The sequence below is a fragment of the Pholis gunnellus genome (assembly GCF_910591455.1).
Source record: "Pholis gunnellus genome assembly, chromosome: 5".
NCBI classification, from domain to species: Eukaryota; Metazoa; Chordata; class Actinopteri; order Perciformes; family Pholidae; genus Pholis; species Pholis gunnellus.
The window spans coordinates 2,752,740-2,765,988 of NC_136531.1; the positions used below are offsets into that span (position 1 = coordinate 2,752,740).

Consider the following 13,249-nt stretch of genomic DNA (forward strand, 5'->3'; position numbering starts at 1 on the left):
TAGCTACAGGAGGGCTGCAAGTGGAGACTATACAGAAGTGAAGCCGAGGCTATTCATCAGACTTTTCAGATCAAACGAGAGAGAGAGAGAGAGAGCGAGAGAGAGAGAGAGAGAGAGAGAGAGAGAGAGAGAGAGAGAGAGAGAGAGAGAGAGAGATTTTTTGGATTTTTAAGAAACCTTTATTTCCAATTCAATTTTGTTTACAGTTTTACTGTTTATCAGAAGTTACAACAAACTTAAATCATACCAAACAAACAAAACCAAAAGAAAAAACTACAGAAAAAAACACAAATCATAGGTTCAGAACCAAAGAGTTCAGTTTTCTTTGTCAGTCTGCAGAAGCCAAACTCCGCCCTGAGCCGACCAGCCAGCAGCCCCGTCAGCATCAAAACCACGTCCTCTGACCCTTCGCCCCTCACACGGCTTTTCCTAGTTTTCCAAATTGCTAGTTTGGCCAGTCCTGAAAGGAAATTCATTAGTGTGTGTGGACAGATTTTTTTTTAGCAGAGTAGTTCGGACCATAGATAAAAAGACAGAAAGAAAAGTGTTCTCCTAAGCCCTGAAACCAGAGAGAGAGAGACAGAGACAGAGAGAGAGAGAGAGAGAGAGAGAGAGAGAGAGAGAGAGAGAGAGAGAGAGAGAGAGAGAGAGAGAGAGAGAGAGAGAGAGAGAGAGAGAGAGAGAGAGAGAGAGAGAGGGAGTACTGTCATGGAGTACTCAATATTACTGTCGTGCAGTATATTATTGTACATTGAAACCAACCCTGTCAAATAAAATAAATAAGTAGAGTAAAGCACCTTCTTCTGCTCGGTCACACTGCCCTCTTGTGGCAGATCACAGGAGCTGTCAGATATTCATCAATACTCTCATTTACCACATATTTATATTTTACAGGAACAATTGTGTGTTTTATACATTGTACATATTCTGCTGTGTTGGCACTTTCTATCTATCTATATATATATAGATAGATATATTAAATGGGAAAAAAAACTAAATATAAAACAAATCAAATGTTGCTGCGCTCTCATTGGCTATCTCAGGCTTACGTCAGTGTTACGCGCCTTCTGATTGGCTGCCGGACTGACGCCGTTATGTCTTGTCTGTCCTGGACCAGTGCGGTGAAGGTGAACCCTGCCCGTCTCTCTCTGCTCTGTCTACCCATCGCTGGAAGCATCCTCTCCCGCTCAAGTCTGCTCCGTGATCGTCCCTGAAGCCATGTCCATATTCAGCGATGTCCCGCAGGCTCCTCCGGTGGCGGTCTTCAAACTGAGCGCCGACTTCCGGGAGGACAGCCACGCGCAGAAGGTGAATCTGGGAGTCGGAGGTGAGTTGAGAGAGATGGCCCCTCTAGCCGTTATTGCTAAAGCTAAGTTAGCATGCTAATGCTAAGTTAGTTTTGTGATGCTAACAGACATTAGCAGCTCTTTGATATGACCTTCGCTACAAGCTAGCAGGGAAGCTAACGCGCTAAAGCACAAGTTAGCTGTGTGTTGACAGCTTTATATAAGATACGATAAGATACTCCTTTATTTGTATTTTATATATTTTTTTTTTTACTGATTTACAGCAGCATAGTGAATAGTGCAAACAAGAGGCATAGTATTATAAATAAGTAATAAAATAAAATAATAATAAAATAATAAAATAAGTAAAGTAAAAAATCCACAATAACTAAAATATTATATTATACAGTATCTATTAATTATACATGCTACAGCCGCTAAACACGTGACACTGGAGAGAGTTACATTCAAGAGAAGCAGAACCTCGTCTCGTTACGGTTTCCCCTGAAACCACTGAGGCTAGTTTGTCACTATGTGGAATAAACAGCGGGTGCCTTTGCTAAGGCTATTTATCCCACTGTCTCACGTGTGTCCTTGAACGCATCACATCCCAGAGTCAGTGTTTAAATGTTGATACTAAAAAAAATTATTAGCAGGAAGATTCCTGGTTTAGTAACTTAAATGCAACAATTTATTTTTTCCAAACTAAATTCAGATTATTTCTCAGGGACACTGCATATTAAACATTAATGTAAACATGCAATAATTAGTGAAGTTAGCAGCCTAAAACATAATTAGAGTTGCTCGTCTTGCTCATTTTGAAGCTGTCCAATCATTGTGCTGCACATGTGATGATGTCGTCTGTATTTGATGTGTGTGTGTGTGTGTGTCTGTGTGTGTGTGTGTGTGTGTGTGTAATGTCGTCATTCTCATGATGTAAACTAAACAGACGGACACGCTCCCTCATTATTTATTCCGTTTATCTCTCACCGGTTTAACGACTTCAGAGAATTGTGTCACTTTGCAGAAAGTGAAGCAATGACGTCCAAGAAAAGCTGGCATGTAATCTGTGTCTCAGCGTTGCCGTAGCCTCAGTATCTCCACCTTCTGTAACGTCAGGCCCACTTCACACGAGGACCACCTTCCCAAATATATGAGATAAGAAACCACGACATCTATGCCTCCGTGTTCTGCTTCCCCTGCCCCGTCGCCGGCCTTCATGAATCCTAATTTAACATATTCAGGGTCTGAAAACAGGTTTGATCAGCGTGGTGATATTCAAACGTAGCTGATCCTTAAAATAACGCTTTGTTTGACTTACAATCTGAATTCTGGAGCACATTTGGAAATTGAAATAACTATCTTTGTACATTTTGACCCTGAACAGAATCCACTGAGCAACAAGCTGCTTGTTTGACCTTTTAAAGTGCGTGTACAGCGAGGTGAAGGCCTGATATCTGATACAGCTTCAGTACGAGGGAGCGCGAGTTCTTCAGGAGTCAAATATGTGCAACACACACACACACACACACACACACACACACACACACACACACAGTAGTTTATAGTTGTGCAACGAATCATACAACTCACGGTTCAGATCAGCACAAAAGAAAAAAGGAGCAAATCTAACTTTTAGATCCTTCGCTTCAGTTGCATCATGATGTAATCAGGATATTTTACCTAAAAGTAGAGAAAACTCTCCTGACAATGTGTTGATTCATTAAACGTGGGGTTTTCATTGTATACGTCACTGTCACCGGTGTCCGAGAGGCTTGTTGATTAAAGTGCCGCGCTGCTTTGTGTCCCCTCCAGCTTACCGTACCGATGACTGCCAGCCGTGGGTGCTGCCGGTGGTGAAGAAGGTGGAGCGGCTGATCGTGGAGGACGGCAGCCTGAACCACGAGTACCTGCCCATCCTCGGCCTGCCCGAGTTCCGCTCCGCCTCCTCCAAGGTGGCCCTGGGAGACGACAGCGCCGCCATCAAGGACAACAGGGTGAGACACACACACACACACACACACACACACACACACACACACACACACACAGGGTGAGACACACACACACCTACACACGCACAGGGTTAGAGAGAAACGCACAAACACACACACAGGGTGAGACACACCTACATACACACACACACACAGGGTGAGACACACACACACACACACACACAGGGTGAGACACACACACACACACACAGGGTGAGAGAGAAACACACACACACACAGGGTGAGACACACCTACACACACAGGGTGAGAGAGAAACACACACACACACAGGGTGAGACACACACACACACACACACACAGGGTGAGACACACACACACACACACACACAGGGTGAGACACACACACACCTACACACACACACACAGGGTGAGACACACACACACACACACACACACACACAGGGTGAGAGAGAAACACACACACACACACACACACACAGGGTGAGAGAGAAACACACACACACAGGGTGAGACACACACACACACCTACACCCACACACAGGGTGACACACAGGGTAAGACACACACACACACACCTACAGACACACACACAGGGTGAGACACACACACACACACACCTTCAGACACACACACAGGGTGAGACACACACACACACCTTCAGACACACACACAGGGTGAGACACACACACACAGGGTGAGACACACAGATAGAGACACACACACACACACACAGGGTGAGAAACACAGACACACACACCGGGTGAGACACACACACACCGGGTGAGACACACAGATAGACACACACACACAGGGTGAGACACACACACACCTACACAGACACACACACAGGGGGAGACACACACGCATAGATTAAATAAGATATTAAACTTGTGATGTCATTGTTTTTGCCTTATTATAGATATAAACATTATTTGATAAATCACATAAATGTAAATATCAGTTACATTCTTAATGAATAGTCAGTTTTTCATCCCTGAGTTGTTTCATTTCGTAAATTTTTTTATTAAAATTCCTCTCACGTTTCGTCCCGTCTCAGGTGGGCGGGGTCCAGGCTCTGGGCGGGACGGGTGCGTTGAGGATCGGGGCAGAGTTCCTGCGGCGTTGGTACAACGGCGTCAACAACACGGCCACGCCCGTCTACGTCTCAGCGCCCACCTGGGGTCAGTAGACGTGGAGCTAATACGGACACAGAGCTCTGAAATCCCCAAAATGTCTTCAAACTGTTGCTGCCTGAAACACAGTTTAATTGATTAGAGGTTTTAATCATCTATTGTTCTTCTTCCTCCCAGAGAACCACAACAGTGTGTTTGCTGATGCTGGCTTCAAAGACATCCGGCCCTACCACTACTGGGATGCTGCTAAGAGGGGCCTGGACCTCGCCGGGCTCCTGGACGACCTGGAGGTGAGGAGGGCCGACTCAAAGAGAATCGCCGTGTACCGTTAAATCGTCCACAGTCGGCTCGGCTCATAAGAAGTTAGATAAGTGGTAGTGGTGTAACAGACCATAGTGGATCCGTACAGATCCTGAATATATTCGATCGAGACATCAATCCCTGATGACGTCACATTGTGAACAATACATCTGTGTTGAAATCAGCCGGAGGAGAGCTAGCGACGTTAGCAGCATCGGAGCTAAGAGCTAACATACGGAGGTTTCATTCAGTTACATTATGATGCGTTCAGGCCACAGACGGTATGTGAGAAGTGGACGTAGTCATCGTCACTCATTGGTTTGTGGTCGGATGTTATGAAGCCTCGAGTTTGGCGATTTCACCGTCGATGAACAGAAGTGACCACATCTGGACTGAGGAGAAAAGACGTAGAGACGCCGTATACGTCTCTGGTAGAGACCTGTCAATCACAGTGTAGCCCCGCCCCTAAAGCATCCCCTGCTTTATGGTCTGTTTGACTCTAAATGGACCATCATTCACTAAATGAACATCATGCTGTATTGAGGGGTTAGAATTCATTCATTAAACATAAATCACTGTTTTTGATCATGATTTTTAGTGTTATTATTTTAATCTTTTCTTAAAAACAGAAAGCTCCAGAACACTCCATCTTCGTCCTCCACGCCTGCGCACACAACCCCACCGGCACCGACCCGACCCCGGAGGAGTGGAAGAAGATCTCAGAGATCATGAAGGTGAGATGATGTTGAGATGATATCTACAGTTTATTCTTATTGACCCTCTGAACCACAAAACTCACCGGCGGGTTTCAAAAAACGGACGGAAACTCCTCATCTGAGACCAACAGTCACGTGACTGAACTACAGGCAGTTTACAGCTGTGAAATATGTTCAATATTCAGAGCACATGGAGCCCCAATTAGTTAGATTACATTAGTAACACTTGGAGGTATAGATTCCATTGTTTTTCATTTTTTATAAAATACATTTTTTATGATCTATGGCATCATCGCTGTGTTATATTGAACTTAATGATGTTGTTTAAATATGTTTTCTGATCTTCTTTTGATTTCTGTTGTTTCTCTAGAGGAGGAACCTGTTCGCGTTCTTTGACTCGGCCTATCAGGGCTTCGCCTCCGGTGACCTGGACAAAGACGCCTGGGCCATCCGTTACTTTGTGTCCGAGGGCTTCGAGCTGTTTGTAGCTCAGTCCTTCTCCAAAAACTTCGGCCTTTACAGTGAGTGCACAGAAATAAATACAAAAACAATATATATCTATACGTATCTATAAATATGCCCAAAATGAGTTTACGCCCAAAAGAACTGTTCATGCACCCAGTATGTGCATTAAATATGAAAGTAGTCCGTCTGTTTTCTCAGATGAGAGAGTCGGTAACCTGACCGTGGTCGCCCAGGACAGCGAGAACTTGGCCCGCATCCTGTCCCAGATGGAGAAGATCGTCAGGACGACTTGGTCCAACCCGCCGTCTCAGGGAGCGCGCATCGTCAGCAAGACCCTCAACTGCCCCGAGCTCTTCGCTGAATGGTACGCTCCGAACGCAGCGGTGAAAAAGCCTCAAAAGGCTTTAAATTCATGAGAACTATTGACTTGACTGGTATTAAAATGTGTTGAATCAGCCTAAGACGAGGGAAGTTGGATTTAATATACTGTACGGTAATCGTACAAGTCAAATGAAGAAGAAGGAGACTTCTGAAGTCTTACATTTTGTTCAGCGTGGCATTAAACGAGTCTTAATATCTTGCACATTGTCATTTACTTAATTAACCCTCTGAACCCCAAAACATGCCGGCGGGATTGAAAAACGTGTTTTCTTTAAACAATCGCCAAAAATACACTAACCCTAAAACTCTGTACCGTTATCGCCAGATCATCATCTCTCCTACAGTCCCTGAACACATCATGGAGGAAGAACTCAGTGAAACTTTGACTGAACTGCGAGTTTACACAGAGCGCAGAGGAGACGTTATACAAATGTAAACAGTTCAATGCAAACAGCAAGCAGAGCCTAGAGTTTTACAAAGAAATATCTTTCAAGTTTGTGTCCAAATTTCAAATAAATAAACAAATGTTTATGATTTGCATGGCATTGTAACTGTGTTAAACTGCACAAAAGATATATTTGAGTTCTCATGATGATGGTGCCGTTTCCGTAGACTTTTACTTTGTCGTGAGAAACGAGGAGCAAAAAAACGAAAACTTCCCGACGCTGCTTAGAGTCTAATACAATAGTTTTCTCTTTAGTGAGTAAGGACGTGAGGTGGTAGTCTAGTGCTGAACCGCCAGTGAAGGGCACATGAATATTTCACAACTTTCTTTTAAAATATTGGAGCGGTTTTGAGAACTTTAATTTATCTGAACTTCAAGCACTCCTCCGTTTTATTACCGTTCTTTTTTCTAACTCTCAGTCTTGTGTCCTTCTTCTTTTCCCTCTCGTCTCCTTCTCTCGTCTCCTTCTCTGTAGGAAGGGTAACGTGAAGACCATGGCCGACCGCGTCCTGTTGATGAGGGATCAGCTGAAGGCCAAGCTGCAGGGTCTGGGCACCCCGGGGACCTGGGACCACATCACCCAGCAAATCGGCATGTTCAGCTTCACCGGCCTGAACCGTGAGTGTGAAAACGCACAACGTCACGCACGCATCGGGGCTTCAACCGTTAGGGTTGACCACTAATTCTTGGCCTTACTGTTAAAAGTTAGCGTTGGAACACCTCCCACACAACAAAGAACGCTCAGTACCGTTCGGGCAGGATGTGCTGTGTCGTCGTTGTTATGATAAATTACATAAAATCTTGATATCTTGTTATTGGTGCGTAGACTCGCCGATAACCGATGCAGCCTAAAAAAGGCTGCATCGGAGGAAATTCTGATACCGGTATCCAAACAACTCTACAGCGCACGTCACGCGTCGAGGTAACGGTTGAGTTAAAACCCAACTTGAGCGTGAGATTATTCTCTGAAGCTCCTCTCACCTCGTGGTCTCGTGGTCTGGATGTAGTTTTGGGGGTGAAACTACCAGAAACAGTCCGATATGTGAACCTGTGCATGCAGCAGCAGCAGCTCTGTGTGACCGTGTCCGTGTGTTGGACTCTTGTCTCTGCAGCCAAACAGGTGGAGTACATGATCAAAGAGAAGCACGTGTACCTGATGGCCAGCGGCCGCATCAACATGTGCGGCCTGACCACCAAGAACATCGACTACGTCTCTCAGTCCATCCACGACGCCGTCACCAAGGTCCAGTGAAGGCCGCCTCCCGTCCGCCCGGCCGGCCTCCCGACCTCCTGTGTGCAACAGGAAGTACCGTCATGTCTGTGCCCTTATGCCCCGCCCCCTTTCCCATCATCTAACCTCTTGATTGGTTAGACTGCACCAGGGGGCGTTTTTGCAGTCGAACCGATGTGTTTTTTGTTCTCACATGAAGGTGTAAAAACCTTCGGGAGGTGCAATGATTTTAGGAAAGCACTTGAACGCACAAAGAACCACACCCGAATGTGTAAAGTTATAACGTTAAAACCTTCGCTTTTATGTTTTTTGCTTCCTCGATGTAATTTAAAGCACTGCAAGGGATTCACATGTAGTATTGAACAAATAGATGTAAACGGTAGGTTAATGTAAATAGATGGAGTCACTGTTAAGGTGCTATTACTCCCCACAGAAGCACTGAAGCCCAAAAACAAATCAATTTAAAAAAATAAATCCTGATTCCTTTTATCGGCCATCAGAATTCCCAATTTTAATAATGAAATATATGTATATTTATTGACGAAGTTATGCTGAAGTGTGAATGAGGGCGTGGTGAGCCTGCGTCATGTGAGCGTGTTAGAAGGTCTCTTAGCGGTAGAAGCTGGTGCCTGAAGCTGCTCAGGTGTTGAGCAGCTCCGTGTGAAGGTCACAAAGTGACCTTCACACGGCGACTTTGTGCCATCGCTGAACAAAGCGCCTCTCTTCTGTGTTTCCTCTCTCTCTCTGTCTCCGCCCTGCAGTGTCCTTATCGTGTGACAGAACGCGACCTCAGTCACGTGACCACTATCCCATCACGTGGTGGTGTTTGTAACGGCACACAGCAGTAATCCTACTGTAATAAAGTACGAAACACCAACCGAATATTTGTGTTCCGTCTGTTATTTCCACCCAAAATAAACCCTCCTGTACCTTTTCTAAAACAGCATAAATATAAGAAGTAAATGAGTCGTGTTCAGTGTGCGAGCTTTCTACTCACGTTCTTCTGGTAATATATTTATATTTTTAGTTATCGAACAATGTGTTGGTTCGTCTCTTGTTTCTCAGCTTCAACCTTTTGCATCATGGTCCCAATTGTGCAACACACACAACGTGTGATGAGGAAACTTGAAGCAGATCATGAAATAGACTTTTCTTTCAAGGTTATAATAGTAAACTAAATTTAAAATGTGCTGTGTGTTAGTAAACACACGAGCTGAAAACAATTCAAATGACTCCTGAGCACCAATCAGAGTTCACGTTGGCTCTTTGTAGGAATAGTGAAGATACAAAAACACAAAGATCAAATGAATGTCCAGCAGAAAACAACTCTAATCTAATCAACAGAAATCCTGCAGAGGAATCACTTATCGTCACGTGTTTGACCCCAAAGGACGATGCTGATTGGCTGCGGTCGGCCGCTTCAATGCAGCAAAGTGACTCAGCAGGTTTGATGTATACTGCACCCAGGAGGGAGGCCTCTCCCCCCCCCCCCCCCCCCCCCCCCCCCCTCCCTCCCACCTTCGCCTGTTACAATAACCAATAAGCGGAGTCGGGGAGCGTCCTCCCCCCGGTCTGCGATGGATCCGTCCCAGTGTTTGAAAACTTAACTGGATAGCAGTAATTCAAATCTTTAAATGAGACGATTGTCACAGTGTCCCAACAGTAAAACATGGTGAGACCTTTTAAAACCTCCAATGACACACATACCGCTCCGTAATGCTGGTGACCCGCCAAAATAAAATGTTACAAGTGATGCAGCGGGTTAGTTCAATCAGGGACCTTAATTATATTAGTTATTCTGTCAATGAACAGCTTCTATATCGGTCCGACCTGAGACTTCAGACCTCTATCTTCTTTTCTCCCATCGTTCCCTGCCTCCTCCTCCTCCTCCTCCTCCTCCTCCTCCTCCTCCTCTGTGCTGCAGTGCCACAAATGTGATCCTGCAAACTCAGACAGATGGAGCCACGCCCATCTGCCTGTCCCTTCCCGCCCTCTACCCCCCCGTCCCGTCCCGTCCCCGTGCAGACAAACACTAAACGTCCAGAGCACTGCAGGTTCAGGGACGCAGTCACAACGCTATACGCACAGACGCTGACAGAGCTGAAGGATTCTGGGTAGCATGAAATGTGAGCAGTTGCAACCAGAACCATCTGAAGTTAAACTGTTACATTTGAATACATTTCCTGGAACAAAGAGCCTGATATTATATTTGATCAGTGTTGAAGACTATTTTACATAAATCACCGAACTGTAACATCTCGTGTAGACTGAGTCCTGAAATCCAGCCACTAACAGACACTTTTATTAAATAATGAATTCATAATTTTGTTCCCCAATTAATTCTAAAGAAATATGTATCCTTAATATGTAGCTTCCATAACGCGTCTTCTTTCTGACTAGCTGAAAGAAAACGTCCAAAATACACATTTAGGTGTTTATTTTACTACGTTTCTGTATTTACGTCTAAAGCTACCATTAGATAATACCTCATTTGCATATTTAAACTTAACATTTCAGAAAACTTGCACTACAATAGATACTCGTCTTGTCCCTTCTCTAACATGTCAACAAAACGAAACAATAATTATTTTACCTGCTTTATCCAATGTTCAGATTTATATTCTGCATATATATGCAAATTAGCGCATATTTGTAATATAATGTGTCATTTGCATATTAAAACAACATTTAAAAATACTTTATCTTAAATGATCTGAATGTAATCAACTGGGGAAGTCTCATGGCGACGTCTATTAGTTAATAATGTTCCGTAGTGTCTCTCTTGAGCTTCTTGTGTCTCTGCTCGGTGAGTTTTTATTATTAGAAAATGATAAATGATCAGTTGTGAGAGTGTGACAGTACCGAGACACACGCTCATTGGAATCCAGCCATTTTATTTACACCTGAGCTCCTCCTCCTGTGACATGTCAGAAATGTCTTCCGTTAAAATGTCGACTCAGTCGGACCAAAAAAAAAAACATTTCACAGAACTGCTGAAATCATCGGTGTTGTTTTTGGATAAGGTAAAAAGACTGTCATGGTTTCTCCTCAACAATCTGCCGAGTCGTTGGAATCAACAACAATTGCATTAAGTGTTTTCAAAACTTCTGCAGCAAAAATTAAAGAGGAGTTAAGCTTTGCGAAGAAACATTTAACCCCAATTTAAAGCATATTCTAAAGCACTGCTGTGTTCCCACGTCATGCTGGAGAAGCTCTGCCGTTAATTTACATTCAGAATGTAAACCCATTAAATAACCCCTTAAAGTCACATTCAAATCCATGCAGGGGGAGGCAAAGGAAATATGTCTTTAAAAGAATATTCTTTGACTCTGGAAATATTCTACATCTCAAATTCTACCAAATTGTTTTTTTGGCATTTTGTTTTAGAAATCCTGTTTTTTTTTTCCGGATGTGAACAATAAATGAAATAAGTCATTATGGTATGAATGCAGGTCATTTGAGTGATGTTAAAAGTAGGATTACATTAAGAAAGGTTTGTGTCAAGCTTAAGCTAGTTTTGTCTACATAGAGTGCTGCAGGAATGAGTCCTAAAACCCTAAAACCCTAAAACCCAGTCGGTGTTTTTACGCTTCCTGTTCGCTCGTCTGAACTGGAGATGTCTGAAGTGAGGTCCGTGGTTAACACAAGCTGAAGAGATTTTAACGTTTTAATCTACGATATAAAATACATCAGTAAATATCCCTCGGGTGAATTTAGAAGCTTTTACGTGTCTTAATAAAGTGTCGAAATGAGAAAACTAAACGTCATCACTAGAACATAGTCTATATAAGTGGACGTGGTCATCATGATGTCACCCATTGGTTTGCACACCGCCATCGCCATCTTGGATTACGGCCGTCGCCATGTTGGTTTTTTGTGCAACCGATGAAGTAAAGTTACCATATTTGGAATGCGGAGGAGCGACGTAGAGATGCCGTATACGGCTCTGGTAGAGACCTGTCAATCACAGTAGCCCCGCCCTAAAGCATCCCCTGCTTTATGGTCTGTTTGACTCTAAATGGACCATCATTTACTAAATGAACATCATGCTGTATTGAAGAAGACTTGAAACTAGAGATTGAGACCATAAACTCATGTTAACAATGTTTACTGAGGTAATAAATCAAGAGAGAAGTAGTCATTTTCTCATAGACTTCTATACAACCAGAGGAGTCGCCCCCTGGTGGACATTAGAGAGAATGCAAGTTTTAAGACACTTCAGCATCGGCTTCACTCGTCAGAACCGGAGGTTGCCGCCTGCTCTAGAACACTAGTCCTCTTTTAGTTTAGTGGTGACATTAAGTCATGTGACCGTGGTGCGAGTTCCTTCATAGCCTAACGTTAGCTTTTTACTTCTGCTGATTGTATTCACGCTATAGAAATCGTAAAAGTGGTTTTCATTTGCATCGATTATCTTGATGAACAAAACGTGTTAGTGTCATAAACGTTTGTTTTCCACAGAGATTATTTTCTGTAATAATTTCTGTAATAATCCAAAATCTAATGGTAGAATCCCGATGGCCTTTTGGTCGAGGGAACAAGCTCCTGGTTCGACTTTAAAAATGCATCATCCCTGCAGCACTCTATTATCTACATGTTGATCGGTTGGTTGAAGGTGTACTGATGCAACAGTGTGTGTGTCCAGTTTAGCTCACACGGAATGTGCCGGCCTCATAAACCTGGTCAACGTACGTAATCTAGACATCCTGTATAACATCACACGTCCTGTGTTGTGGTGGAAAGTCGCTGCAGCCAGAAGCTCACTTTCATTTCACCTCCAATAAAAGAGCAAGAAGCCGGAGAGGGGGGTGAGGTTCATTAATAATAGAAATGGATCCGATGAAAAGAGCTCCGCTCAACAGATGATTATTTAAAGAGGCTCAGTGGTCATAAAGCTGAACGCAAATAAAAGGCTCACTCGAGATTTCTAAAAATCTGTTATGCAGACAGGCGGCTCAAATCTCTCCTGTAACCATGCCTGAGGTTTTACGAGGTGTCAAAATGTGATTCGGATCACGTATCTTCAAAGACGAGCGGTGAAGGAGGGTAGACGGTGACGACTTCCACCACAAAGCAGAATGATTAATGAACGATATAAATCCAATCTGATCAATAATTAAATAACAAGGGGCTTTTAGCTCTGATGATGCAGAGCAGGTGTTCAAACCCTTTTTTTTTTTTACCTCCTAACATTTACATATAAAAACTATTGATGCAAAGATACACTCATGTCTAAAATATCATTGTTCATTGTTTGCATTAAGACTTCGGTTTATAAGTAAGGGGCCCAACACAGAGAAATGTCCACACACCTT

At 43.6% G+C, this 13,249-nt stretch overlaps 1 protein-coding gene across 1 annotated transcript; it reads left to right on the forward strand.

The window, feature by feature from the left end:
- Positions 1-1,115: 1,115 nt before the first annotated feature.
- On the forward strand, positions 1,116-8,614 carry LOC306695729 (aspartate aminotransferase, cytoplasmic-like). The gene is made up of 9 exons (XM_079159038.1): positions 1,116-1,327; positions 3,102-3,283; positions 4,321-4,444; positions 4,574-4,686; positions 5,326-5,430; positions 5,783-5,933; positions 6,076-6,241; positions 7,179-7,321; positions 7,816-8,614. Exons 1-9 carry the CDS (start codon positions 1,219-1,221, stop codon positions 7,953-7,955), a joined length of 1,233 nt encoding a protein of 410 aa, XP_079015164.1. The 5' UTR covers positions 1,116-1,218; the 3' UTR covers positions 7,956-8,614.
- The last annotated feature ends 4,635 nt before the right edge of the window (positions 8,615-13,249 follow it).

Bases quoted from the DNA above. Each gene is read 5' to 3' on its own strand.
- LOC306695729 (XM_079159038.1), top strand. From the start codon at position 1,219: ATGTCCATATTCAGCGATGTCCCGCAGGCTCCTCCGGTGGCGGTCTTC. The intron at 3,284-4,320 runs GTGAGACACACA...GTCCCGTCTCAG, and splicing joins CCGCCATCAAGGACAACAGG to GTGGGCGGGGTCCAGGCTCT. The intron at 5,431-5,782 runs GTGAGATGATGT...TTGTTTCTCTAG, and splicing joins AGATCTCAGAGATCATGAAG to AGGAGGAACCTGTTCGCGTT.